General features: G+C 32.0%; 2 protein-coding genes and 1 long non-coding RNA gene across 6 annotated transcripts; 2 read left to right on the top strand and 1 right to left on the bottom strand.

The window, feature by feature from the left end:
- Window positions 1-278: 278 nt before the first annotated feature.
- LOC114389533 (plant cysteine oxidase 2-like) lies at window positions 279-4,058 on the top strand. The gene is made up of 5 exons (XM_028350224.1): window positions 279-831; window positions 1,712-1,833; window positions 2,051-2,213; window positions 2,328-2,531; window positions 3,313-4,058. Exons 1-5 carry the CDS (start codon window positions 594-596, stop codon window positions 3,432-3,434), a joined length of 849 nt encoding a protein of 282 aa, XP_028206025.1. The 5' UTR covers window positions 279-593; the 3' UTR covers window positions 3,435-4,058.
- Window positions 4,059-14,455: 10,397 nt separating this feature from the next.
- Window positions 14,456-20,657, top strand: LOC114390862 (probable inactive leucine-rich repeat receptor-like protein kinase At3g03770). 3 transcript variants are annotated; one of them, XM_028351773.1, is made up of 8 exons: window positions 14,456-14,774; window positions 15,363-16,800; window positions 17,454-17,587; window positions 17,845-18,085; window positions 18,626-18,828; window positions 18,961-19,013; window positions 19,209-19,320; window positions 20,210-20,657. In XM_028351773.1, exons 2-8 carry the CDS (start codon window positions 15,462-15,464, stop codon window positions 20,474-20,476), a joined length of 2,349 nt encoding a protein of 782 aa, XP_028207574.1. In that variant the 5' UTR covers window positions 14,456-14,774; window positions 15,363-15,461; the 3' UTR covers window positions 20,477-20,657. The 3 variants fall into 3 exon arrangements, with proteins under 3 accessions (XP_028207574.1, XP_028207572.1, XP_028207573.1); XM_028351771.1 differs by having other exon boundaries at window positions 14,456-14,917; XM_028351772.1 differs by lacking the exon at window positions 14,456-14,774 and adding an exon at window positions 15,129-15,265.
- A 459-nt stretch (window positions 20,658-21,116) lies between these two features.
- Window positions 21,117-23,119, bottom strand: LOC114390503. Of its 2 annotated transcripts, XR_003661925.1 has the most exons (4): window positions 22,107-23,119; window positions 21,825-22,006; window positions 21,549-21,721; window positions 21,117-21,461 (listed from the first exon to the last, which is right to left on the bottom strand). It is a non-coding gene; the product is annotated as an uncharacterized LOC114390503 (long non-coding RNA). The 2 variants fall into 2 exon arrangements; XR_003661926.1 differs by lacking the exon at window positions 21,549-21,721.
- Between the last annotated feature and the right edge of the window lie 4,687 nt (window positions 23,120-27,806).

The raw sequence follows: 27,806 nt of genomic DNA, 5'->3' as shown, positions 1-27,806 counted from the left end.
CCCACAAAACAGGGGTCGCTTTAACCGCCAGTTTCCAAACAATCTATGGGGGCGGGAATGAAATGAAAGTGCACCAACAACACTGGTTTTGCTATTGATTTTTATTTTATTTTATTTTTCCTTTGGTCTAATAACTTACTCCACTGTTACAAACAAAACAGTAGCACAATACCATGCCACATGCCCCTAGTTTTCAAACCATGATATTTTCTCTCTCTCTCTCTCTCTCTCTCTCTTTCTATATATATATATATTAATATAACTATCATCTTTAATTTAATTTTCATCCTAGACTTCTTATCCTCATGCACTTTTGCACTCTTATTTATCGCTAAATATCAATATCAATTATCTTCCTCTTTAAGTCAAACCATAACTATTCCATTTCTTTCCACCCCCACAGTTTTTCTGAATTCTGGGTGTTGAGTTTCCTTTTCTTCATTTTTTTTCCCTCCCTTGGATGTGTTGTTATTTTCAATCCAAAAGGCCATGCAAAACTATTTGGTCTTGTGATAACTTTGTGTTGGTGTGAGGCTTGTTATTGTTCATAGAAGAGAGTTTGTTTTGTTATTGGTGTAAGTGTGTCGGTGGAAATGGAGGCAACAAGTTTGGTGGAGAGGGGTAGAGAGAGAGTTGGACATGTTAACAAGGTTAGTTATGTGAGAAGGGTCATTGCAAAGAAGAAGAAACAACTTTATCGAAGGCTTAGAAGGCCTGAGTTGAGTGTTTCAAAGACTCTTCAGCAGTTATTTGATTCATGCAGAGAAGTTTTCAAAGGCCCTGGCACTGTTCCTTCACCACAAGATGTTCAGAGATTGAGGCACATACTCAGTATGATATTACTGATACTTTTTATATTTTTTATCATCAGCATGATATATACTACTGATACTAATATTTGATGGGGTTGGATAAGAAAATTTGTAGTATCTTTTGATTCTATAAAAGGAGATATAAGAAGGTTGATCCAGTGGTTGGTTGGTTGGGAAAGAGTGAAAGGAGGAAAAGAGTTTGGTTCAAAAACATTTATAACAAAACTAACAAATAAATATTTTTCAATAAAAAAGTTTGATCTTAAAAATTTGTAATCACATGTCTCCAAGTTTTGGAGAGACAGAATTTTGCATTTGTTTTTGGATATATATTTAGGTGATTAGTTAAGAAAATTTATATTTTGACATCTAATTTCCCGAATTACATAAAATTACAAACTAGAATGCCCTCCTCAAATTTTCTTTGGGACATGGCTTCTTTGGTTTTGCACCCCATTAACGGATCAATTCATTTTCTTTTGGCTGCAATTTTTTTCTTTGTTATTATTCATTAATTCAATTTATTTATTGTCTCCTATTTTGTTCATTCCAACTTTGAAGAAATTGATGATATAATTTCAGTTCGTCAGTGCCTATATAGAGAAATAGAAATTAAGTCATTCTAGGACCATCTCGTGGGATGAGTGGTTGCAATGGTTTGAGCGTTTTCCTAAATATGTACAGTTTGAAAACTGTAATATGCATCCAATATTTTCGATGTATATTCTAGTGATGTATTGTGGATTTGCAATTTATTTTCTCTTAAGAATTTAGGCATTTATTTATTAATTCATGGTTGTATTATTGTATATTTAATTTATTTTCTCTTCAGTTAAATCTTTTAATGTCTGACTTCGATTTGATAAAAAAATAGTGGTCTGATTCTTTAATATCTTCAGATAACATGAAGCCAGAAGATGTGGGACTAAGTAGAGATTTGCAGTTCTTCAAGTCTGGGAATATGGTGAAAGAGAAACAAAGGGTCACTTATACAACCGTGTACAAGTGTAACAATTTCTCAGTAAGTGTTTCATTCTCATTGCTCCCTAATCACCAACACTCACCATTATCAAGGGGGTCTAGCTGGTTGAGTAGGTTGTGTGAGTGTTATAAATCCCTCTGATACTGTGTTCAATTTCAACCGATAAGAAAAACCAACACTCACCACTGCAATTGGTCATGGTACTTGCTAGTGTTCCTAGCTAATTAATTTATGGGAACATTTTCTCTATGTGCAGCTCTGCATCTTTTTCATACCTGAAGGAGGAGTCATTCCTCTCCACAACCACCCAGACATGACTGTTTTCAGCAAACTTCTATTAGGACTAATGCACATTAAGTCCTATGATTGGGTTGTCCATGAGGCCTCTGATGACAACTTGTTGCAACCACAATCTCAATGTGGGTTCTCTCTCTCTCTCTCTCTTTTCAATTTTAAATGACCATGAATTAATGGGGTTTGTAATTAGTTCTTGAAAGCTGACCCACACACATGTTTTTTTTTTTTTTTTGCAGTGAGATTGGCAAAGTTAAAAGCTGATAAGGTGTTCACATCTTCATGTGACACTTCTGTGCTGTATCCAACAACTGGAGGCAACATCCATGAATTCACAGCCATAACCCCATGTGCTGTGCTTGATGTCATTGGCCCTCCTTATTCCAAAGAAGATGGCAGGGACTGTTCCTACTACAGGGATCACCCTTATGCTTCTTTTCCTAGTAAGTAACTCACTCTCTCATTGTCCACAATCATTGTATGTGGAACTTTTAGCAAAACATATTTATATTGTTTGCAAGTATGCTATTTTTTTAAAAAAGAAATTGTATGGCACCTTCAGAAATTTGAGTATTTTGGTACTGTTATTGAGAAACTAACTCTGTCTCTCGTGTTTCCAAACTCATTCAACTATTGACTATTTGACTTAAAAACAATTGTATCAAAATTCTTGGATTTCTCTTGGAACCATAATAACTCAATGCTAACCTCATTTACATAACAATTTTTTGCTTTGAGGACAAAACTCATGTAGTTTTTTTTTTTGTTATTTTCCAATTCTAATTGGAGTTCATCTTGCATTAGATATAAACATAGGCTAACTAGGTGAAACTCTAATTGTAATTAGAGATCAACATGCATCTAATTTTTATCCTTCTCTTAAAAAAAAATTTAAGCATGGGATTCAAATGTTTGATGTTTCCATTGGTCATTTTTTCTCCTTATTTTGTCAAACTTTCACCTATGGAGATTCTTACCAACACATTGATTCAATTTTAATATCGAATTTGAAAAAGATAAAAAAAAGGGTAGCAATATATATGCACAAACATTAAACAGTGCTAGATAGTGTTAGCATCAGATCTATGCTTTTTTTGGTGCATCACTATTCCCTACTTGACGAGGTGGCACCTCCACTTGTACACTTCTATTGCACTAGTGTCTGAGGATGCACAATTGTACATTATTGCCATGTCTCTGACCATTTATGATTTTACCCTGCAGACGAAAGGATTATTGGTGAGGCAAAAGAGGAAAATGATAGTTACGCGTGGTTGGAAGAAATTGAGATGCCAGAGAACTCTGAAATGGATGGCATTGAGTACCTGGGTCCAACACCCTTTTAGGTTTTTTCAACAACACAACACATCTTCTTAGTTTGTGTTTGTGAATCAGTTGAATTCAACGCCAACGGACTTTTAGATGAAAGCTACAATATAGTTGCTTTAAAATTTTCGCATTGGAACGTGTAATTTATACGTTCAACGCTAATCCAAAGACAATTAGTAGTAGCATCTTAATACCATGCATTACTAATGATACGGAGCATATAGACAGAATCTCCCTGTGTCAATATTCAAGGAATGAGTGTTGCACGTGTTGGCTTTTGTTCTTTTACGTTGAAAATGTACCTATGATTCGCTCATTTTTGCTATAGTTGGTACATGTATATATAACATTATGGGACCTATTGTCATGTGTAGGAAAACCATGGGCTTGAGGTGGTTCAGATGTCAGTCAGTCTAGGAGTTTATGATTCATCGTTTTTGGCTTTGTTACTTTCAGTTTTTCCCAAAGGGTCCACAGAGGTAACTATGTTGAGAAGGTGGTGAATATGGTTGACTGACTTGTTATGGAAAGAAAGAAAAGCCATGCATGACAGGCAACACTTTTCTGGAGATAGGGTCAAATTTATGCTTTTCGTCTTGAGATATTTGTGGGAAGATAATAAACATAAGCGTAAATTTCAAGGGTAATTCTCGAGATTTTTGTAGATTGCACACACCCTTTCATTTCCAATCTCTAGAATGGCCTCTCGTATAAGTAATAAGTAATTTAATTTATGTCATCTTAATCTTAATTAATTTAATTGTTTTTTCTCCAATATGCTTAAGTAACAAATATTTAATTAATTTTCTCTTCAATTTGGTTAAGTAACAAATATTTTTTCTTTTTTATATTAATTCATGAACAATATTTATTTATAAGTAACTGTTTTTAATTTAGAAAAACTTAAAATTATATGTGGCACATTAAAATAATATTTTAATTTCTTTATAAGCATTCTATCAAGCAATTTTCATTGTAATGCGGTTTGAAAAATATTAGTACACTAAGTTTTCTTATGTATTATATATTAATTTCTTTAATTTTTTTACAGAAATTTCTTTAATTATTTAAAAAATATTATACTTACATAGTGTATTATTACAAAAGAGATACTTACATTGTGCATTATTACAAGAGAGGTTGTTGTAAAAGTTAAAGAAAAAAACAAAGTTATGTACAATCTAAGGATATCATTTTAATTTACTTAAACTATTATTATAACTAAAAGTTAACATATTGGAGTAGAATTGAGGTTAAATTTTTTTGTAAGGTTTTGAATTTGAATTTTGAATTTTGTGAATGAAAGGTAGTTAGTCAGTATTTTTTTATTTTTAAGAAACTTAGTTATAGACAAAGTTAATGATATTTCTATGCACGTAATTCCATATTTTGTAAACATGGACTTTCAGTTTAAAATGGAAGTGCTGTAAATAATTGCCAAGGTTCATATATGATGTTGTTTGAAATGTTGTGCATGCAAATAAGTTTAATTAACTACTTCTGGTCCTTATATAGATTCATATTAGAAGCGTGATTTGATCTTTATTGTAAATTTTAATTTAAAATATTTTCTGGGTGTAAGTTTAAACACACACACCAAATTTCATCTGTTGAGATGAATGAATCTAACGGACAGAACTATTATACAGTTGAAAAAAAATAAAAATATTGAATAAGTGAGGCACGGTCGTTGGTTTGTTCTTTCCCATTGTTGTCTCTCTCTGCTGGTTGTTCAGTTGAAGCCAATCAATGCTTTCCTCACCAGTAACCACTATCGTTGCACGAATAATGAAATCAATTTCCCAGAAATAAAAACATAAACAAACATGGGCACAAGGTTGAAGCCTGAAGGATTGACCCTGATCTATCCTTCTCAAATGACCACCAATTAGCACGAAGGAGGTAGCCTTTGAGGAGGTGGTATATAAAGGGCGATGAGGGTGAGACAAACTGGCCGGCTTCAATAAAAAAAAATACGTAAAAGTGGAAGAGTAATTATTCTAAACACTAATTCTTGAACCCTAGAAACATTTATAAGTTTACCTTAATCAAATTAATTAAGCCTTGCTTCCCTAACTCTTTAAAAACGATGATGCTAACCAATTTTTCAATTGATTTGAGGTGTACGTAACTCAATTGAATAAGAGGAGATGGCAATACTTAAGCCAATTTTTTTACACCAATTCATTTGATTTGAAATGTAATTGAATTGAATCAGCCCAGAGACTAGATAGCTGCAATACTAAGCCAATTTTGGGGTTTTAAGTTAGGTGAGTTTTTTTATTTATTTATTTATCTTAAAGGATTTAGAATCATTGGATTATTTTAATTCAATGGTTAAGATTTGGGGCAAGTCATTGGACTTATAGCTGGTGTCAACAGATCCTATCTCATTTTTTACTATAAAAGTGTTCTTAATTAAAGTTAGTTTCAGAATTGACATATAGAAGTGGAGAGAGTTTTCGAGAACAACCCACCCCCGTAAGATCCACCGGACGGTGGGGGTGGCGGTGGGATTCAACCAATGAGGATGTCCTTTCAGGATAAGGTGTGGGATCAACAAGTACCCTTTCCAAGGAAGGAAAGGGTGAATCTGTTGGTTGAAGAAAAAAATCAAAATTAAGTTAGAGGAGGACGATAGGTTGAGAAGAAGTATGGACTTCTTCACCATGTGAGATAGGCTGAAGGGGTTATGGAGGATTATAGGAGGATACAATGTCATAGACATAGGACACGGTTTCTTCATGGTAAAATTTGAGTTGGCTCAAGATAGGGAGAAGGTGATTCTTGGAGGTCCTTGCATGTTATTGTTAGAATAAAATTTTTAACGCGATGTTACAAAGTACAGAAAGAAACACAGTTTATTAACAAAATACGAAAAAACAAAAATCAAATTATACCTCTAGTTGTCATGAAATAGTTGTCCTTCCAAACTCTCACTTTCTTTTTAAATGGTGTATCAAATTAATTTAAAGAGATAAATTCATGTGCTATATAGACATTTTATTATCAAGAATACATTTAGTAGTCATTAGTGAACATTATTACCCATTAGTGATTATTACCACCCATTCAATTTTGGCTTCTCAATTTCAAAATTGATGGAGCCTTTCATTTTCTGTTCAGACCAAAATTATTACAATTATTTGACCACTACCTGGAAGTGCGACCATGGACGCCAAATTTCATAGCTTGGAAGGTTAAAATTGATAGTATGCTAGTATGGATTAGGTTTCCAACACTGGGCATGGAATATTATGATGAGAATCTGCTTTTGGCTATGGTGGCAGTAGTAAGGACTCCGATAAAGGTGGATATTCGTACAATAGACACAACTAAAGGAAGATTAATTTGTCAGGGTATGTGTAGAGATTGACTTGAGCAAACCAGTGGTGAGGAAGGTCTGGTTCAAAAATCATTGGTTCCATGTTGAGTATGAGGGGTTACATTTGTTATGCAAGACCTGTGGACTATATGGCCACTTGCATAAGGACTGGCCGAAGTTGAAGAAGGGAGACATGCTAGTTGTTGGTCAGCCTATATGACTAGAGGATGAGGGAGGAGAGAATGTTGTTGCAACAAGTGATAATCAAACCCTAACCCTAATTCACAAAATCAGGGAAGTCAAAATGTGGGGGAGATAGAGAGAATCTTTATGGGGATTGGCTAGTAGTTACGAACGGCAGAAGAAATAAGGGAAGCAAATCTTTTGGGACCGAAGTTAAAGGAGGCAATGATAAGAAATAAGTTGGGAAAGGGATTTGGCAGAATAATTGCTTTAATGCATTATATAATGTGAAGGAGGGGCAATAGGGTGTGGGGCACGTGACTATTAACAAAGAGATTATATATTGCTCCTTTAATCACTCAGGTGCATGTGCAGAGTAACAAGAGGAAGAAGGGAGATATTCTCATGGGCGTGCAAGTGTGATAGTGTCTGAACATCACATGGAGTCACAATGGCAGGAAAATGAAGGTCAAGGGAAGATGCACATGGTAGAGGTGACGTCCAACCAGGATGGTAGGTTGAAAAAGGAAAAGCCACTAGATATAACTCAGAATGAAATGATGGTAGAGGGAGTGATTGGGGGTATTGTGAAAATATAAAAGGAGTGATTCATAACATACATTTAAGTATGGTCCGAGACTTATAAAAATTGCTTAACAAATCTAAAATGAGATCTACTAGAATAAAGAATAAGAAATTTTTTTATATTTTATGTGATATAATGTGACTTCAAAAAGTAATTTAAGAATTTAAAATGAATTCTATCACTTAAAATGCTTTAAGATCCTTCTTTTAGTGTTAATTTTTTACCTCAGATCGATTACATGTTAAGGTTATGGCATCAAAGATATTATTCTCTTTAACACTAATCTAAGTCTCATGACTTTGTCCTTAAGAGGTGCCTTAGTGGCAAGGTCAACCTTGAGATTTTTGTGTCTTGAATAAATCAAGAAAATTATGTCTTTATGTTCATTTAAATAATAAATATTATCATTCTTGCAATTTTTTATTTATTGGTAGTGGAGTGTAAATAACACAAGCAATCCAATCTTTCTATTTCAAGGCAGAGGAGCCCAATTGCAAGCAAGAGAAATAAAAAAAGCAACGTTTTTACTGCTGCTGCTTCTTCTCTGTTCGTCCGGTAAGTGCAGCCCCTAAGACGCCACACTACTAAGCCGTGGAAGTGGCGACGACGATGAAGGTGGTGGCACTCGTTAGTGGCGGTTTCACTGAATACGATGGAATGGGATTTCACTCATTTAGGTCCTGTCAATGGCTTGGTGTATAAAAAAAGAGTTGGGAAATTATGTTGATCAGCTGTATGAAAGGTTTTAAGAATTACATAAATTTTAGAGCCACCCTTTTAATTTTAAGAATTACATATTGTACTCTGCATGTATGGAAGGTTTTATGAAGGAAATTTTATCAAACTATAGAGATGTCAATATATCTTAAACAAAGTGTAATTTTGGTTGTTAGCAATTGCTATCTTATTTAACTATTTATTTGTTAATCTTATAATAGATAATGTTATTTATTCACTTTTTCCCCTGCACTTCTGCCCTTTATCCTTTTGTTTGACGGAAAAAGCTTATATCTCACTATCTTTCCCCGTCACTTCTTTCTTTTTCCAATAAATAAAGTATCAAAGTTATGGTATGCCGCTATTTTGTTTGGCTTGGAAGCCTAAATTTAATCGACTCAAATGAGACTTTTTTTAGACACACTTTGGATCAGTCTTGGGTTTAGGTACATTGCATAACAGAAATGAGAACACTTAAATGGTGTAGTTTGTGAGGCTTAAAAAAAATTAAGTAAAGAAGTTTGTGAGAACACTTAAATGGTGTGGTTTGTGAGGCTTAAAAAAAATTAAGTAAAGAAGTTTAACAAACCCCAAATGACAGGTTATGAGTAAATTCTCTAAAATAGTTGTTTATTTGATCTTGAAAAGGGCTGCATTGAAATATTTAAAAAAAAAATAAGGGACTAAGTTGAACATTTAATAAAAAAAAGATACAAATTGAATAAAACAAATAAACAGAGGATCGAATTAGTAATTTAGTCTACATCTAGCTAAAATCAAATAATGTATATATTTTAATCCTTTTTGCTTCAGTGTGAAACCCTGCTTTTCTTATTTATTAATATTTAGGACCCACCTCAACTTATTACGAATGTTCTCAGATTTATGACTCTATCCATCTTTTGGGTCCATAAGATAGTATCAAAATATCTATTTATTCAATTTCCTTCAAAATCACATTGCACCGACTTCCCAATCATGAAAGGTTTGAATTGAACTTTGATCCTCTTAAAATTCCTGAGAAAATGACCCTCTATCTTTTTTGAAAGCAAAAGGTAAAAGGAAGAAAAAGGAAGACAATGGGAAAATGATGTGGGAACAAGTGGGTGTGCAAAATATTCCCACCCTTTTGCATAACCCTCCCTCTTATGCTATACGATAAAGCTCTCAATTACACGGCGAGTTGCCTCTTTGTTGCTTGATTCTGCCGCTTCTATTGGTGGGTCATAACATGGTGAACCATTGAAACCACACTTGCCTATTACAATTTCTAAGCATTCTTTTACCTAAAATGCTTTTTTCTGTTGAACCTCTATTCTGATTGTTGGTACCATATATGTTTGTGTACTGTGACACATTGTTTTGCAACCAACAACACCGACAAAATAATTCGAACATTTTTAATTTAAAAGATGTCATGTATTTTTCTTTCTTTCTGCCTTGTTTTTTGGTAGCTGTTACCGCGAAGTAGTTACTTTGGTCAATTTTAGTTCCACAATAATAATTAGTCTATGAACAATAGTTTATAATAAGGAGTCAAGCTATTATGAGTAAACCCCTTCTTAAAATATAAGTGTAATTATTTGGGTCCTCTAAAAAATTTAATAACAAACACAATCTTTCATGAAATATAATATTAAAAATGTCCTTATGTGTACTTTTTTTTTCTTCTGAAATGTCTTTGTGTGTATTGTGATTATGATTACACAATTTAAGAGTTAAATTGATATTTTTTAATGAATTAAATTGTCATTATTTTTATATGAAAGATGGATTGAAATAATTACAATTATTATTTAATCAAAACAATGTTGCTCTCTATAATGAAAATTTTAATTGGTGTTAATATCATTTGAAGACTGGAGGGAAATAAATAATAGGAAAGTAAAACAATTTTTTTACAATTTATTGACGAAGCACTTTTTGCTGAGTGCTAGAAAGCTGTATTCATTATGCCATCCTTTCCTGACAAATATCCAACTCAAACTTCCAACATGGAAATAAGTAATTCTTTTACGAGGATAACGGAAACTAAAAAAAATTAAATATGCAATTTGGGCATACATGTGTATGGGTGTTGCAATAACAAAATAATACCTTGTTTAATGCATGTGTTAATATTATTTTGTTACAAAATTTTCATCCTTCCTTCTCAATTTTTTTAAACTTTACAATAGACAAACTTTTTTGTTTCTTGAAAAGGATTGTATATAAATAATCCCAACAGAAATATTTTTAATACTCGATCAAGCTGTAACCACTAAAGCCTCTGATACATAACTCAACACAAGTACAATGCAAATGCCAACTCCAGGTAATTGGCAGAAGTATCTCTTGATTTTTAAACTTGGCATCTTTAATTATGAGTTGGGTGGTATTGCATACATGTGATATGTTTACATGTGCAAATTGGCAAATTAAAGTACAACTTTTTGCACTTGATATATAAGCATTATTTGGCTAAATGATGTCAGATTTTGTTTCTTACTCCCACATAAATATCATAGCTATAGATGCATGTGGATCCAATGTCGTACTGAGCCTGGCACCACATTGACCCCTGAGTCAAAGTACATCACCACCTAGATACACACATCAATAATTAATACTATGTTATACACTACGTATTTACCATATGCAATAGCTACCAAATTGGAGACGCTAGCTGGCGACCTAGGTCACCCTTTCAAGTCTTGTTCAATTATGGGTTTGGCAGAGTTTCATTCCTTAAGTAAAATCCTGCACAAGGTACAAAACATTGTGTGTGATGCGATGTCATACGTACCCCCTTATCAAGTTGTAGTGTTGATCTTCATCCACAAATATAAGTCTATATGTCACCAATTATTGTAAAGGTGGGGGGCATGTCTTGCATTCATCAACCCTACTCTCACTTAAAAGTCAAAATTCAAAAACTAATTTCTTGATTGGAATTTATTTAAAAAGTTGACTTTTTCAAACATTCAGTTTTTACTTTATGTTGTGCAATTTAATATATTTTTTTCTTTAAATTTTTTTACAACAAAGTACATTTTAAGTCAAATCATACATAAAAATAAATATTAATAACCTTAATCAAATGTGTCTTGCTATTTAGATTTGTGTTTTTAATTTTCCTTTAAACAAAAGTCCAATTCTTTCTCTTATCAACAAATATTATTTGTTACTTATTAATATTTTATTAACATGAGAATCAAGTCCATAACTTCTTCCTTTTTTTCATTCTCCTTTTATTATCAACTCAATCTTATAACTCTTAAATAGTTGAATTTCACTCTCAAACAAATTCTCATGTTTCATTGAATAATATATCTGAAGCTAGCTCCCAAGCTTGCCGTTTTCTTTGCCATTTAATTTTTTGGGGAATAATTATGTTAATTTAATTTACTTGTACTTTTCTTTTTCATGCTTTAAATATTTTTTTTCAATTCATCACAAATAAAACAATGTTGTTTGAAAATTTTCAAATACACTATTCTATATATCTATTTCTTCTTAATATTAATAAAGTCAAATAGACCCATTAATTCTTAAACATATCTGGTCTATCGTGTGGTTGATTTGAGTAACATAAAGTAAAATTTTAAATTTAAATTGTGTATGGAAAAAATTATATCGAGAGTTAATCCCATTTTATTAGGTGCGTTTAAAAACATCCATTTTAATTATTAGGTATGTTCCTTACTCAAGCTGAATTAGTTTGCATACCTGATGCCTGTGATCCTTAAAAATAATTAAAAAAAAATGCATGACCGATCTGACATACTACCTGTTGCCTGAATCATTGTAAGTATCTACTTAACCTCACACCCAACTAACATATCAACACTGAGAATAGATCTTGTCTTGAACACGTACATAATTATTTGAAATAAAGTCTTTTTCTGATACACAACATTGATTGATGAATATTTGGGAAGTAATTAGGATGATCATTCCAATATTAGACCGAAGACAATTTATCGTAGTTGAGGACTGAATTATATTGGCGAAGATGACATAAATTTACTTTGATTGAGTTTTTTTATTTTTTAAAAGAACTTTGATTGAGTTATTATGCACGAGTAAAACAGTTTTTCTATATTTTGTAAAAGACATTATTATACTTGTAGCATTTCTAAATTGTAAAGCTGCATGTATTTTTTTGTTTTAAAAAAAGCAGCACGGATTTTGCTCATACAAAAATAATTTAATATATAAAAAATATATGAATAAAATGACTGAAAAAGATATATATTGGCTTTCATTTACCAACTCTTTTGCAGGAAAAATAATGAAGGACATACAGTAACAGAATGCTTATTAATGATCTTTAAATAATTGTTTTTAATCACTAAAAAAATAAGTTAATTCAAAACTGTACTATGAATTATCATAACATGTCCATGACAAGAAACTAACTGGGATATATCATTAATGCTTATAATATATGTAGCATGGTTAATTGGGTGAAGTGGAAGGCACAAGAAAATGACATACATATTCTAAAATGTTTAAGTAGGTTGAATTTCACTCTCAAGCAAATTCTCATGTTCTCGTTGGATTAGGAAGTAATTACAATCTAAGATAATCCATTGGCAGTTTATTAGCCAGAAACATGCATGTAGGCCCCAAGGGACTCAAAATAGCTGAAATTTCTACATTTTTTTTTATAAATATTGGTATCGTTAATTTCTTCATAAGTACTGTTAACGAGAAAAAAAAAGAGAACAAATTCTCACAAAGCCAAAATTTATCATCTAAATGTATATTTAATATCCAATAATTTTTTATTGGACTAAATTGCCTTGGTTTCTCATGAGAGATTTTTTTTATACCTAAGAATCAAAGACATGTATCAAAGAATTTATAATAATTTACACATTTAAATTAAGTTTAATCGATTTCTCATGAAAAATATTTAAAATATACATTCATTTATCCTTAAATATGAGTGTCAATTATATTTTAATTTTTTTAATATAAACAAATCTCTTAACAACGATGAATATTTATGAATGCGTCTCTTGACAATATTTTTTTTTTATTATTTACAACTATTGACGGCATCACCAACTAATTTTAAAGATTATTGATTTAATTTTGTAGTTTAGAAGATATTATGGAGTTTTACATACTTTCAAAATTAAGTGTTAATCATATTAAGAATTATAGCGATATTTTTTTAAAAAAACCATTTATATTAAAATGGACTCAAGAAACATATATATTTTAATATAAAAGAAAAGAGGGTGTAATGTATGCACATCTTTTAAGAAAATAAAATATAACTTTTTTTATTAATGACTATTAACTCTATTTTAATATTTAGGTTAAGTTGTGATTTTGATCTTATTTTTTTTAATTAAAAAAAATTATACATTAAATTTTTTTTTATTTATAAATTTTAATAATTTAAAAAATAATAATAACTCTTAACTAATGATATATAAAAAATAATTTTAAGTTAACTAAACAAAATAAATGTATTATTATTTTATTATCTTGTCTATAAATAAATAATCATAAGTTTAATTCCTATTGAAATATATTTTTTTTAATCTTTTCTTTATTTTTCATTTTTTTTTCACATAAATATTATATCAACACTCTATCTAAGTTTCATGTCATCGTTAATATGTCATATCAAAATCAATATTTAACTTTGAATGATTAACTAATAAAAAAATTAAAATTATTTATTTTAAAAAAATAAAAAACTAAATATCTTGATTTACAAATAAAAAAATCAAAATCATAAATTTAAAATTATACTGATATTTATTATCATGCATATATATATATATATATATATATATAAAATACATTTTTTACCCGAGCTATCTTTTTTTAAGTACCAAAAAGAGCTAGCATATCTTTTTACAAAACATTCTTAACAATAAAGTGGTTTGTTAACAAATGACAATCACATACAACATTTAGGTAGAACATTTGTTTAGAACACATCCAACCTAAAATAATGTGTGTGTGGTTCCTTCCTTTTCCTTCAAGATCTTGCATCCTTTGCTGACGTGGATCTGTCAACTTTTCAGATGAAACTCTTCTTTGGAAGGTTCATTGATCCTACCATTGATACATAAATGGAAGATATAGAAGTAGGTAAGAGAGAGAGAGAGACTGGAACCAAAAGGCAAAAGCAACAACAAAGAGAGATATAAATTTGGGGGGACCATGTCATAAAGTTGGAGTGAGAGAAAGCAAAGGCTTACCCCTCCATGAAAGTAACAGCTTATGTTACTGAACTCTGAGCCAAAGCCAATTTCCCACTCATAATTATAAGAAAAGTACAAAACTAGCTCCTTCAACCAAATCCGATGGACACCACATGCTGAGGTTAAAGGTTAAAAGAATCATATCATAGTGAAGAATAAAGGGTTCCCTTATATGCAAGAATCTTTCTTTTGCTTTGGGCCCCATGATCAAAATAGAAGGAGAAAAGAAAAAAAAATCATTTTCCCATGATCAAAATAAGTAGAGGGAAAAAAAAATTGTCAATTCATTTATGACTGAGAAACGATGAAATGCCACCTTGTGAGAGAGCCCTGTGTGAGTTTTGGTCTTTTTGATTTGTTTTCAAGCCTCAATCCTTATCACTTGTACCTTGTCTTGGTTTGAGCAGAGAAAAAAGCTGACCCCCTTGGAAAATGGTTTCCAGGCTTCACTAGGATTTGGAGACTCAATTCTGAAATGTATGGTTGAAAAAGTTTTGGATTTTGTTCAATTAGGTGGCCTGTGCAACTTCTGAAGGCATCAAATTTTTTTTTTCTTCCCATTTTTTTATTTATTTGAAATTTGTTTTATCCTCTCTCCCTCACTTTTCTTCTCTCTCTCACTCATTTTCAAGTATTTTGGTTTTGGTTAGCACTCATTGATTTGTACTATGTCCTATAGCTGGGGAAGCTTTTTCTGTATGTTGAGTTATGGCAAAACTTTTCTCAAGTGGTTATATTTTGTTGAGTTTGCGTGAAACAATGATTTTCGTTGGGAATTTGGCTTTGGATTAACTTCAAATTTAGAGTTCATGCACCCAATAGATAGTAATGTTTGATTATTTTAATTCAGTAGAATCTTGCATTTTTTTTTATTAATTTTTTTTATGTCTGTTTAAATTAACACGCCTTCTTGTAATTGCAGGGCTTCTGCTTGTACTCCCCAAGCTTCAATTTTGAGAGAATTTCAATCCTTTTGAGAATATAACCAAAACTCTCTCATTCACTGCATGAGTTGGTGTCAATGGCATATAAACACCACCCCTCAGTGTTTCTTGTGTTTGTTACTGTTTTACTTTCTATCCATTGCTCAGAGCAATTGCAATCCTCTCACTCTCAGACTCTTCTCAGAATTCAGCAGCTATTGAACTTTCCTGTTTCTTTAAGCAACTGGAACAACAACACAGACTTTTGCAACACAGACTCAAACTCTTCCTCCCTCAATGTAGTGTGCTATGGAGACACCATAACACAGCTTCACATAATAGGTGAAAGAAGAGATACACCACTCCCTCGAAATTTCTCAATAGATTCCTTTGTCACCACACTAGTGAGGCTTCCCAGTTTGAAAGTCCTCACATTGGTTTCTCTTGGTATTTGGGGTCCTCTACCTGGTAAGATAGCTCGTTTGTCATCCCTGGAAATATTTAACATGAGTTCAAATTTTCTCTATGGTTCCATTCCTCAGGAACTTACATTACTGTCAAGTCTTCAAACACTCATTTTTGACAACAACATGTTGGCTGATACGTTTCCTCGATGGATTGATTCACTTCAAGCCTTAACGGTGTTAAGTTTGAAGAATAACAAGTTCAATGGATCTCTGCCGAATTCACTTGGTAATGTGGAAAATTTGAGAACTCTTTCACTTTCTCATAATCACTTTTATGGTGTGGTGCCGGATTTAAGCGGTTTGACAAATCTTCAAGTGATTGAATTGGATGATAATGCTTTCGGACCACAGTTTCCTCAGCTCGGTCACAAGTTGGTTACACTAGTGCTAAGAAACAATAGGTTCAGGTCTGGTATTCCTGCTGAATTGAGTTCATACTATCAGCTCGAACGATTTGATATTTCATTGAATTCATTTGTGGGGCCTTTTCAGCCGGGATTGTTGTCACTTCCTTCCATTACTTATCTGAATATTTCATGGAACAAATTAACCGGGATGCTTTTTGAGAATCTGTCTTGCAATTCTGAGCTTGATGTAGTGGATTTGTCCTCAAATCTTTTGACTGGGAGCTTACCTAGATGTTTAGTGTCAAATTCCAGTGATAGCACTGTCCTGTATGCTAGAAATTGTCTAGACACCGTGAATCAAAATCAGCAGCCGCAGCCCTTTTGCCACACTGAAGCTTTAGCTGTGGGAATATTACCTGAGAGAAAGAAGCACAAACAAGTATCTACGGTAGTTCTTTCCCTTGGCATAGTAGGGGGGACTCTTGGAGGAGTAGCACTTGTTTTGCTAATTTTCTTTATTGTTAGAAGAGGAAATGACAGAAGCAAAACCAAGAATCCTCCAACAAGATTAATATCAGAAAATGCTGCTTCTGGTTACACATCTAAGTTGCTTTCTGATGCAAGTAATTCTCTCTCTCTCCCTCTCTCTCTATCTCTCTCTCTGTCTCTCAAACACACACAGACACACACAGGTGTGTGCATGATCAAACTACCTTGTCCAATTTTATACATTTCTTCATCCACAACATGCAGAACATTCAGAAAATTCTCAGATATCTGCAAGTCTAATTAATATGTAGCCAGTATTATCACTATTAAGAATGAGATTTTTTTTTTGTAGCCAAAGAAAAATTAAATACTGAAGTTAATGATCACTAAAACAAGAAAAGTATTGGTGTTAGCAGTAGGAACTTACCTTCTTGGAATTATAAGTTTGCACTCTATCTCTAGCTTGCTGCAGCAGTTCTGTACCTAATTGATCGACAAAAGTTGCTTTAATATATTAAAATTTAATACCTGAATGGAAACAGTTTCCCATTTCTAAACTGTAGATACAAGGGCATCATATTTGTTTAAATTTGATAAAAGAAACATAAGTTTATTTGCAGCTAAACAATTTATTAGAATCTTTCTTTATTAATGAAGTTCAAAAATGATTGGAAAATATTTCTGGAGAGGATGATATGGAAAGAATAATAAGTCATTCATATATTTCTCTGTATAATTCCGTATTAAATATAGATTGACAAACATGTCTTTTTCCTGTACATAAAAGGGTATATATCTCAAACAAAGAAGTTGGGAGCAGTTGGCCTGCCAACTTATCGAAGTTTCTCATTGGAAGAGATTGAATCAGCTACAAACTATTTTGACAGAGCTTCTTTAATGGGTGAAGATTCTTATGGGAAGGTATGCTACAATGTCTCATATTATCTTGCATATAGAGGAATATTGCTTTAGAACTAAGTTCATACAAAATCAGTGGTTTTATTTCCTCTCATTGACTGGTATAATAGACTGCATCACAAAACTAATTTGATCATGCAGTCACGATTCAATTAGTTCACTATTGAGCATGAAGTTGTTACATTAACTAGCAACTTTTATCTTTTTAGCATTTATGTGATGAGAGTTTCATTTTAAAATAGTGTTTTTTTATGTCTTAGATGTACAGAGGTCAGCTGAAGAATGGCTCACTTGTTGCTATTCGGTGTGTAGAAATGAAAAAGAGATACAGCACTCAAAACTTTGTGCAACACATAGAGCTGATATCAAAACTTAGGCATCGTCATCTAGTCAGCGCTGTTGGACACTGTTTTGAATGTTCTTTAGATGATTCAAGTGTCAGCAAAGTATTTCTTGTCTTCGAATATGTACCAAATGGCACGCTCAGGAATTGGATCTCTGGTAAGTAATTTATAAAAAAAACAGCTTCTTTCTCAGGTTGGAGGTTGTAAAAATGGTATTATTATTCTAACAATAAAAAGAATGGGGAAAGTTCACTAGAGGGAAATCCATTAGTAGTAGTTACAAATTCATTTATCTCCTTCTACCTTAGCGATCGGAAACTTGCATGAAGAAGTTCTAAATTTGAACTTGAGGAGGTGGAAAGATCAATTGAGCTTAACTTAAATGCATTGTCAGGGTAAATATTTACACTGTCAACCAATAAAAATATGGTATGCATGTTTTAATGTCATTATTGTAGAAGTTTACAAACTTACCATATATGACAATCTGTGATTGGATGGCAGTGTAAAAACATTTTACACTGACAATGCATAGACTATTTACACATATCAATAATATTTTCTCCTAAATTAGTCACTTCAGTATTATGTTGTAATGGAATATTGAGACAGTAATGCCATTTTTGTTATCTTCAACCCTGATTATTTATTTTCTGCCCTTCACAATTATGGTATTGATGCCTCATAATTTTGGCAGATGAGCATGCTAGAAAATCCTTGAGTTGGACTCAACACATAGGAGCTGCAATTGGAGTGGCAAAAGGAATCCAGTTTTTGCATACAGGGATTGTCCCTGGTGTATATTCCAATGATCTGAAGATAGAAGATGTTTTATTGGATCAGAATCTTGTTGCAAAAATCAGCAGTTACCACCTGCCTTTGTTATCTAACATGGGAAAGGTATGAAGAAAACATTTGTCATATTAAATTTTCCATAAGGAAAAAATCAATGAGTAAGTTTGTTCTTTTATTTTCCTTCAAGAAAAAAAAAGACCTCAGTTGGTACTGATTGACCTTAGCTTTTCCTTCCAGGTTCGGTGTGGAAATTCTTCCAGTGGATTAAGAAATTCTAGCAATAGTAAAAGGTGAGTGATAGAAAGTTAATCAGGTTGAGTAACACGTACGCATGAAAAATAGAACTCATCTTACTGAAATTTTGCATACCATATGATATAAATGGAAATGTCTCATTTAGAAAAATATTTTGGATCCTGTTTACACACTTTTGTATGTACGTAACTAAGAAAGCTTGGTTTTTAATCATTTTTGCTGTTTTGTAGTGTAAAGCATGAAGATAAGGCTGATATATACGACTTTGGAGTGATACTACTCGAACTCATTCTAGGAAGACAAATAAAAACAGCAAATGATGCAGATGCTTTTAGGGATCTGGTAATAACAGGAACCCTGTTTCATTTCCTATGTGCTATTTTCTTTCCTTGCCATTTTTAAGTCTTTTCAAGTTTGTTCTTTGTTAAATTAATAGAGAATTTTTGTATGATCCACAGCTAGGATATACTTAATGATTCAATCAGAGTGTAACTCTTTCGTTACTAATTTGCTTGAAAATGAAAGTTCATATGAACTGTTATTCTGTTTAGGTTATAAATCTAAAGGCCACCAATGTCCAGATAATGATCTTAGTATTTAAGAAGTGAAACATCAAAGACTCAGTGATCCATTTTATTTGATTAATTATAATAGAAATTATAGTCTCATTTTCTGGTAAGTATAATTAACAAGTAGTAGACTATAGAAACTAGTAGATTTCCTCTTTTTTACCTTTGCTAGCTAGGATTAACAAATCTATACATGCATATTGCATAGATTTTGGTTTTAATTTATTATATATGTACATATTATCACCAAAGAGATTAGTTAACTAATTAAATGTCAAAAAACTTTTCCACACACTCCAAGCAGGAAAATATAAGATAGAATTACAGGAGATATGAATGGATAAGGATATTGGATTAAGCAATCTTCGTATCCATATTTGCATGCTCATGGTATCGAAGTAAATGCCTAAATGATCAAGAAATTATTAGATAGTCTGAGACCATATCTTAGAATTTTGATTTGGGCTTAACTTAACACAACAGAAAAAAGTTGCCCTCAACTTACATACTTTAATTTGACATTATCATAAGTTGATGTAGGATCTCCAACACCATAAATTAATGTTCGTATTGTAAGATAATGTTAGTTTTCATTATCCATATTCAATATAAACCATGTAAAATTTTATGACCCTGCTTCTGTTAATTGCATAATGAGGCAGTTGCAAGCAAGCTTAGGAGCTGATGAAGAGGGTAGGAGGAGCGTTGTTGATCCAGCATTTCGCAAGGCATGCTTGGATCAATCATTGAAGACAATGATGGAGATTTGTGTGAGGTGCCTGGTTAAAGAGCCAGCAGATAGGCCATCTATAGAAGATGTTTTGTGGAACTTGCAGTTTGCATCTCAAGTACAAGATGCATGGAGAGGGGATTCTCAAAGTAGTGAAGGGTCACCAGGCTCAGAATCTCGAGGGCTACCCTTCCATTAGTGTCAAACCACAGGTTTTCACTTTTTCTATTTTGTATATTTCACTATAAGCCTAAAAGATTAAATGGTTGCGGATACTGCAGCCTCAGAATAGTACTAGTTCTTTATGTTGTAACTCCTTTGCTAAAAAAATCTGTGGAGCTTCTAATGAAAAACTATGTTGTCCGAGCTTGCACTATGCAGATTTTGTTTTGTTTTGTCTTTTTGATTTTAAGTACATGCACACGAGCACATACTATGTGAGATTGCTTATATGAATCATACCATGTCATTCAACTCAATTAAAGGTCAAAACTTTTAGAGATGTTTTATATCATAAAATTGGGTATAACTTTGACTAACTATTACACCATATTTAATAACTTTTAATTAAATAATATTTTCTTAAAATTCTCTTAAAACACACACACACACAATCAATGTTATTAGACTTGAACTAATCATTGTACTAGGTCACTAGGTTAGGGTCAATCCATTGAGTCAATAGTTGACTCGCATGACTCAATCCATAGTAAAAGAATTATAAATAATTTATAATCGGTAAACTTCTATACTTAAAAAAAGTCATAATTAAAAAAATAAAGTATACCTTAAAAAATCTAAAAAAAATTGACAACTCATTTTATACTAATCCACTAGGGCATTTGCAAGACATAACTCATAATTCAAGAAATAATAAGGTCTTCATACATAAGAAAGTCACAAATAAAATTTGAAACATAATAAATTCCAAACAACTACAATAGCAAATAATGTATATAAGTCACAAATAAAGTTTCAAACATAATAAATTCCAAACAACTACAATAGCAAATAATGTATATACGTCCAAGGAGTTTAAGTGGCATCGTCAAATTCAGGCCCTCTTATATGCTCTCCATCCATGAAATCAGAACTTTCCCTAACATTGCTTTCATTTTGGTTCACATCCTCCATAGCATTCTCTTGTGCATCACCATGTTCATCATCATCCAAATGTAATCCATCTAAGACAATATTAATGTAAATATAAGTTAGCAACTAACATCTAGTGGTGTCAATTAAAAAAATAATAGTTATAAACCAAAACATACCAATATTGTTTGAAATAGGCTGGATAGACATATTTACAAGGTCATTAGGTAATGCATTGATCTCCTCATTAGTTAAAAATGGTTGTTACTCCTCTAATACTCAATTAGCATGGTCATGGTCATCAACAACTTCAAAATTGATTGGATCATAATTTTGCTTCTTCAACTGATTCCTAAGTTTATTAATTTGGTCATAACCAAGTAATGAACATAAAAAAAATTCAAACATTACATATAAGCAATCAATATAGAATAAAGTAACAAACATAATTATACCTTCTTTACAACCTTAAGTTGTAACGAGCAAACACAAGAAGATAGAGCTTTTGATGCTTCAATCCATAGTAATCAGAGGGGTCGACCCTTTGGCCCGGGACTAGGGTACCCCACCATTGAAGGCACATGTTGAAACGGGTGTGCACATGACCTGGTCAGACTCAATGAGTCTAGCTATTGAACTGCATTTTTTTAAAACGAAAAAAAACATTGTTTCATGCCTTCAGAGGCTGAAATTCAAAATTTTCCCAAATATTAAGGCCATCGTTTCGTTCTACTGACCTCAAAAGTCAGAATCCTCACGAAACCCTTACACAACCGCACGCCACTTCTCACCGCAACCTCCATTGTCGGTGCAATCACCCTTGCCTTTCGTTCTCCTTCGACTCTTGGAGAACCAGAACCCTTCTTTTTCCTTAACTCAAGTTTCCGTCACAAAACCCATACACAACCACCTCTCCTCAACGCAACTTCCATCGTTTGGCAGCCTCACTTCTCTGCCTCTGAAAACTGCAAGACCACAACTCATACAGGTTTGAACTTCTCTGTCTTCTCAAACTCTTTATTATGTTGTTGTTTTATTTTGATTTGCATTATATTTTTGTTACTAAGCCACAGAAAGTTGAAATTATGAATTGTTATGATTGGGTGCAGATTTGTCCTTTTCATCTCACAATAGCATGCACTCTTCTGTTGACTTTTAATTTTTTTGCTAATTGGTCTTTGCCTTTATTTTCTATTGATGTGTGATGTTGAATTGTTGTCAAATTGACTATTCTGCATATTTTTTTCCGACACTTTTCTCGAGAATTTTCTTTTAGATGTTAATAACGATTGATAATGAAGCACTAAAATTTTTAGGGTGTCATACGATAAGAAAAGTTTTATTACCCTAATACTTCGTTATCAATCGTCACCAACATCTAAAAGAAAATTCCTGAGAAAAGTGCATGGGAAAAAATCATGCAAAATTGTCAATTTGTCTACAATTCAACCTTACACATCAACAAATAATAAAGGCAAAAACCAATTAGCAAACAAATTATAAGTCAACAGAAAAGTGAATGTTATCATGAGATGAAAAGGAAGCTAGTTGTTATGCCAAGGCATCAACAACACAAAACTACACCTAATCATAACAATTCATAATTAAGAGGCATACACAGTCACAAATTATAACGATTCATAATTCTAACTTTAAGTGGCTTAATCACAAAAATATAATGGCAAATCAAAACAAAACAACAACATAATAAGAGTTTGAGAAGACATAGAAGTTCAAACAAGAATGAGTTGCGGACCTATATAACTGAAAAAGAGGAGTGTGTATATTAGCGAATGGTCAAGAATATATAAAACTGGAATGTTAAAATACAAATGGTCAAGAATTGGCCAAAGCAGTGAACATGACTCAAATCAGTTTATAAAATCAATTGGTCACTGGTTAGAATGACTTCACAAAATTAAGCACAACGATAGTGTTGTTGAGTGAAAAAATTTCAAAAAATGTTTGGTGTCTCAAGTTCAAAGTTGGAGTACATGATCTAGACAAAGTCTCTTACTACTTACAATAACCTGGAGGCTGGAAACCACTTGGTGGTGTGAAATAACTCCGCACACTTCTCATTTTCTCTGTGTGGATGTTGATCCTCTCTTGGTGTTAGGGTTAAAGTTTCATCTTGGAAGTGGCTTCTGAAGAGATCTAATGGGAAGTTTTGTTTGTTTTCTGACCCATGTATTATGGAATTCATCGTAAAACTATAATTATTAAAAAAAATACCAAAAACACATACAGAACTTCATCATGATAAAAATGTTAAATATATGAAAGCACAACACCAAGTGAATGATGTTCTTCTAACCAAGCTAACCTGTTGATGCAAAGCATAATGGTGGAGACACAACCATGCATAAACAGGATCAGCCAGCCTTGCTTGAACCTCGTACTATATATGGCAATCATAACTTGATGATGGTCCACTATAGAAGAACACAAAGTGAATTGGAAGAGCAACAAGATAATCGTCTATGCACAATGGTTTTCTGGAATGGGAGTGGAGATAAAAGTCGAATTAAATACATATAATTATGTAAGTTTTTAATATTATATATATAAACATTAAATAGTATTGATTACATATATTAATTATTATAGGTGTACATTAAATATTATTAATGTAATATTTATATAAACATTAAATAGTATTTATTTTACTTATTAATTACAATATAGAACTAATATTAAAATTTAATTAAATATACGACTTAATTAAATGCCATTAATTTTGCATCTATATAAATATTAATAATTACACATTATTTATTATATATTAAAAAATATACTTTATTTAAATATTAATAAGTTTCCGAGTAACAATTATTTAATTTAATTAATGTAGTAATTTCAGCATAGAATAAATAAATTTGTATGGTTTTGCTTTTCATTTTGTTACTCAAATAGACAACATGACTAAATGATGTTAAATGCTATCTCACCATTTAAACATCATGGCATCATGCGATTGGAGACATGAACAGTCATGTCAGTGTATAAATGATAGAAATAGAGCACTAAATGTATAGGTGAAAATAAGTTTAAGAAGCTTAACCAATTAATGGAAAAGTTTAATGACAAAAATAAAAATCTTAAAAATTTTAAGGATTAAAAAATATAATAAATCCAAAATTAATGTTTGGGACGTGTATGGTGATCAAGTATATTTTTATCTTTTAATTTAATCATTTTACAATATGTTTTATTAACAATTAACAATTAAAATAAAAATAAAGATTATTTTAATATAATTAAATTTAAAATAATTTCTTATTCAAAGTAATAATTAAGAATAAAAATTAATAGATAAATTTATTTATTACTCCATCCTTTCCTTTTTTTTTAGAGAATTGTTGCTTTTATTTATCTGTCATTTCAAAGTTCAAAAGATTATATTAATTATTTTTTTTATCAATTATACCCTTAGTTATTTTTTTATCTTTAATCAATTCTTACATGTAAATGATGTAATTACCATGGAGTAGAAAGAGAGAGGAATAAAATAAGAAACTCTACAACTATTTTAATTAAAATCAAGAAAATGTATTATACAAAGTTCGAGCAATGTTGTTGTTCTTAATTATGGTTGTGTCTCCACCATTCTTACTTTGTAACAAGAAGTTTGCTTGGTTAGAAGAATTTCTTCACTTGGTATTGTACTTCACTTTGGTATATGTATCAAAAGTACCGGATTTGATACACAAAAAACCCTAATTGCAAATTGCAAATTGTAAAATCATTAGAAACAGAAAAGAAAAATAGGAATTGGGTTCAAAAAAAGAGATAGTACCTTCGACGAGAATGGTGTTTTTGAGATTTCTTGACCGCCCTTCATATCATTTACGTAAGTTGCTTTCCTTTTTAATGTCAACCAAATAAAGTTTACATTTCACCATTGATAATATTGGGAAAGTATTTGGTAGAGGGTGGAAAACGAAACAACTTATGTTAATAATATGAAGGGCAATCAAACAATCTCAAAAACAACATCCTCCTCTAATATACCATCTCTTTTCTAAATCTAATTCTTGTTTTTCTTTTCTGTTATTAATAATTCTGCAATTAGCCTTTTCAGGCATAAATGATTCTTCTGTTGCTCTTCTCTCTTAGGCATTATTTTGTCACTATGAGTGTTTTTTATGTGTTTTCTAGAGAATTGAGTTATAATTTCGTCATGGTTGTCTCAACTTCTTTGTAGCGTATTCAATTTTTTTTCCAATCCACTTTGTTGTCTTCTTCTTTAGTGGACCATCACCAAGCTATGGTTCCCATATCATCCGAGGTTCGAGCAAGGTTGTTGTTCCGGTTTATGGTTGTGTCTCCACCATTGTATCAACAGGCTTGCTTGGTTAGAAGAATATCCTCACTTGGTATTATACTTCACTTTGGTTTATGTATCAACAGTAAGTGATCTGGTGCACAGAAAATCCTAAATGCAAATTGCAAAATCATTAGAAGCAGAAAAGAAAAACAAGAATTGGGTTCAAATTAAAATAGACGGTACGTTAGAGGAGAATGGTGTATTTGAAATTTCTTGACGGCACTTCATATCATTCACATAAGTTGTTCCCCATTCTACTCTACCAAATAAAATTTATATTTCACCATTCATGATATTGGAAGAGAATGAATGGTGAAATGGAAATTTTATTTGGTAAAAAGGGGAGCAACTTAATTATGTGAATGCTATGAATGACAGTCAAGCAATCTCAAAAACACCATTCTCCTCTAATGTACCATCTCTTTTTCTGATTGTTTTTCTCATTCGGTTTTAATAATTTTGCAAGTAGCGTTTTCGAGCATAGGCAATTCTCCTGTTGCTCTTTTCACTCAGGCATTATTTTGTCACTCTGAGTGTTTTTTATGCGCTTTATAGAGAATTGGGATTTTATTTCATCATCGACATCTCAGTTTCTTTGTAGCATATTTAATTTTTCTTCCCATCCACTTTGTTTTCTTCTTCTTTAGTGGACCATCACCAAGCTATGATTCCCATATCATACGAGGTTCAAGCAAGGTTGTTGTTCCTGTTCGTGGTTGTGTCTCCACCATTCTTGCTTTGTAGAAACAGGTTTTCTAGGTTAGAAGAATATCTTCACTTGGTATTATACTTCACTTTGGTATATCTATCAACAGTAAGTGATCTAGTGCACAGAAAATCCTAAATGCAAATTGCAAAATCATTAGAAACAGAAAAGAAAAACAAGAATTGGGTTCAAAAAGAGATGGTACCTTAGAGGAGAATGGTGTGTTTGAGATTTCTTAATTGTCTTTCATATCATCCACATAAGTTGTTTCCCTTTCTACTCTACTAAATAAAGTTTGTATTTCACCATTCATAATATTGACAGAGTATGGATGGTGAAATAGAAATTTTATTTGATAGAGGAGAGAAAGAGGAGCAAGTTTTGTGAATGATACGAAAGGCAGTCAAGCAATCTCAAAAACATTGTCCTCCTCTAATCTACCATCTATTTTTTTAACCCAATTCTTGTTTTTCTTTTATACTTTTAATAATTTTGCAATTAGCGTTTTTTGGGCATAGAAGATTCCCTTGTTGCTCTTCTCACCCAAACATTATTTTGTCACTCTGAGTGTTTTTTTATGCGCATCGTCATCTCAGCTTCTTTGTCGCGTATTCAATTTTCTTCCAGTCCACTTTGTTTTCTTCCTTAGTGGATCACCCCCAAGCTATGGTTCTCATATCACACAAGGTTCAAGCAAGGCTATTGTTTCCGTTTATGGTTGTGTGTCCACCATTCTTTCTTTTTTAGTAACAGAGGTGCTTGGTCAAAAGAATATCTTCCCTTGGACTGTACTTTCCTTTTTATAGTTATAAAGGAGTGTTTCTAACACTTGCAGCAAAATAATAAAATCTATTTTGCATTTAAAATATATTACAACAACAATAAATACAGAAATTTAGAATTTTGTACTCATGTTTTCTTGAAACAACAAAATTTTATTTCAATTGTGTGAAGACTTTACACTATTCACACCGTGACCAATCTATTGTTAAGCTAGCTTTTCTAATTTATGTCTAGTATGATTTCCACTTGAGCAGAGGCTTCTATTTACACTAGTAAAGAGATACGAATCTGAACATTTTCAAAAAAGAGATTTAATTTAAAATAGTCTCATATCCCGTTATTCAGAGAGTTAACGTTTTCCTTGGCTCTTTGCACTCGGATTTAATAGTGTCACTGATATTTAGGATTTTGCTTTTTAAGAAAGTGAAAAAATAACCTTGAATGACAACTTTCCACATTACGAATCAGTTCTTAATTGGAACGCAATCAGTTTAACTAAAGTAGTACGAGAATACTTGTAAATAAATGGGTAGCAAAGGACAGGAGCATAGCCGTAGAAGCTTTGGCATTCAGAGACAGTTCCATTTGCTTATGCTCTACAGACTCAGTAATTATAAA

Source organism: Glycine soja, chromosome 16 (assembly GCF_004193775.1).
Source record: "Glycine soja cultivar W05 chromosome 16, ASM419377v2, whole genome shotgun sequence".
Lineage (NCBI taxonomy): Eukaryota > Viridiplantae > Streptophyta > Magnoliopsida > Fabales > Fabaceae > Glycine > Glycine soja.
Note: the sequence above shows the minus strand (reverse complement) of the source record. Positions and strands in the feature narration are given on the sequence as shown.

What these genes read in the sequence shown, in the direction of transcription:
- LOC114389533 (XM_028350224.1), top strand. Translation starts at nt 594, where the DNA reads ATGGAGGCAACAAGTTTGGTGGAGAGGGGTAGAGAGAGAGTTGGACAT. An exon ending in GAGATTGAGGCACATACTCA is followed by an intron (nt 832 to 1,711) that starts GTATGATATTAC and finishes TAATATCTTCAG; the next exon opens with ATAACATGAAGCCAGAAGAT. An exon ending in GTTGCAACCACAATCTCAAT is followed by an intron (nt 2,214 to 2,327) that starts GTGGGTTCTCTC and finishes TTTTTTTTGCAG; the next exon opens with TGAGATTGGCAAAGTTAAAA.
- LOC114390862 (XM_028351773.1), top strand. Translation starts at nt 15,462, where the DNA reads ATGGCATATAAACACCACCCCTCAGTGTTTCTTGTGTTTGTTACTGTT. An exon ending in GCTCAGGAATTGGATCTCTG is followed by an intron (nt 18,086 to 18,625) that starts GTAAGTAATTTA and finishes TAATTTTGGCAG; the next exon opens with ATGAGCATGCTAGAAAATCC. An exon ending in CAGATGCTTTTAGGGATCTG is followed by an intron (nt 19,321 to 20,209) that starts GTAATAACAGGA and finishes ATAATGAGGCAG; the next exon opens with TTGCAAGCAAGCTTAGGAGC.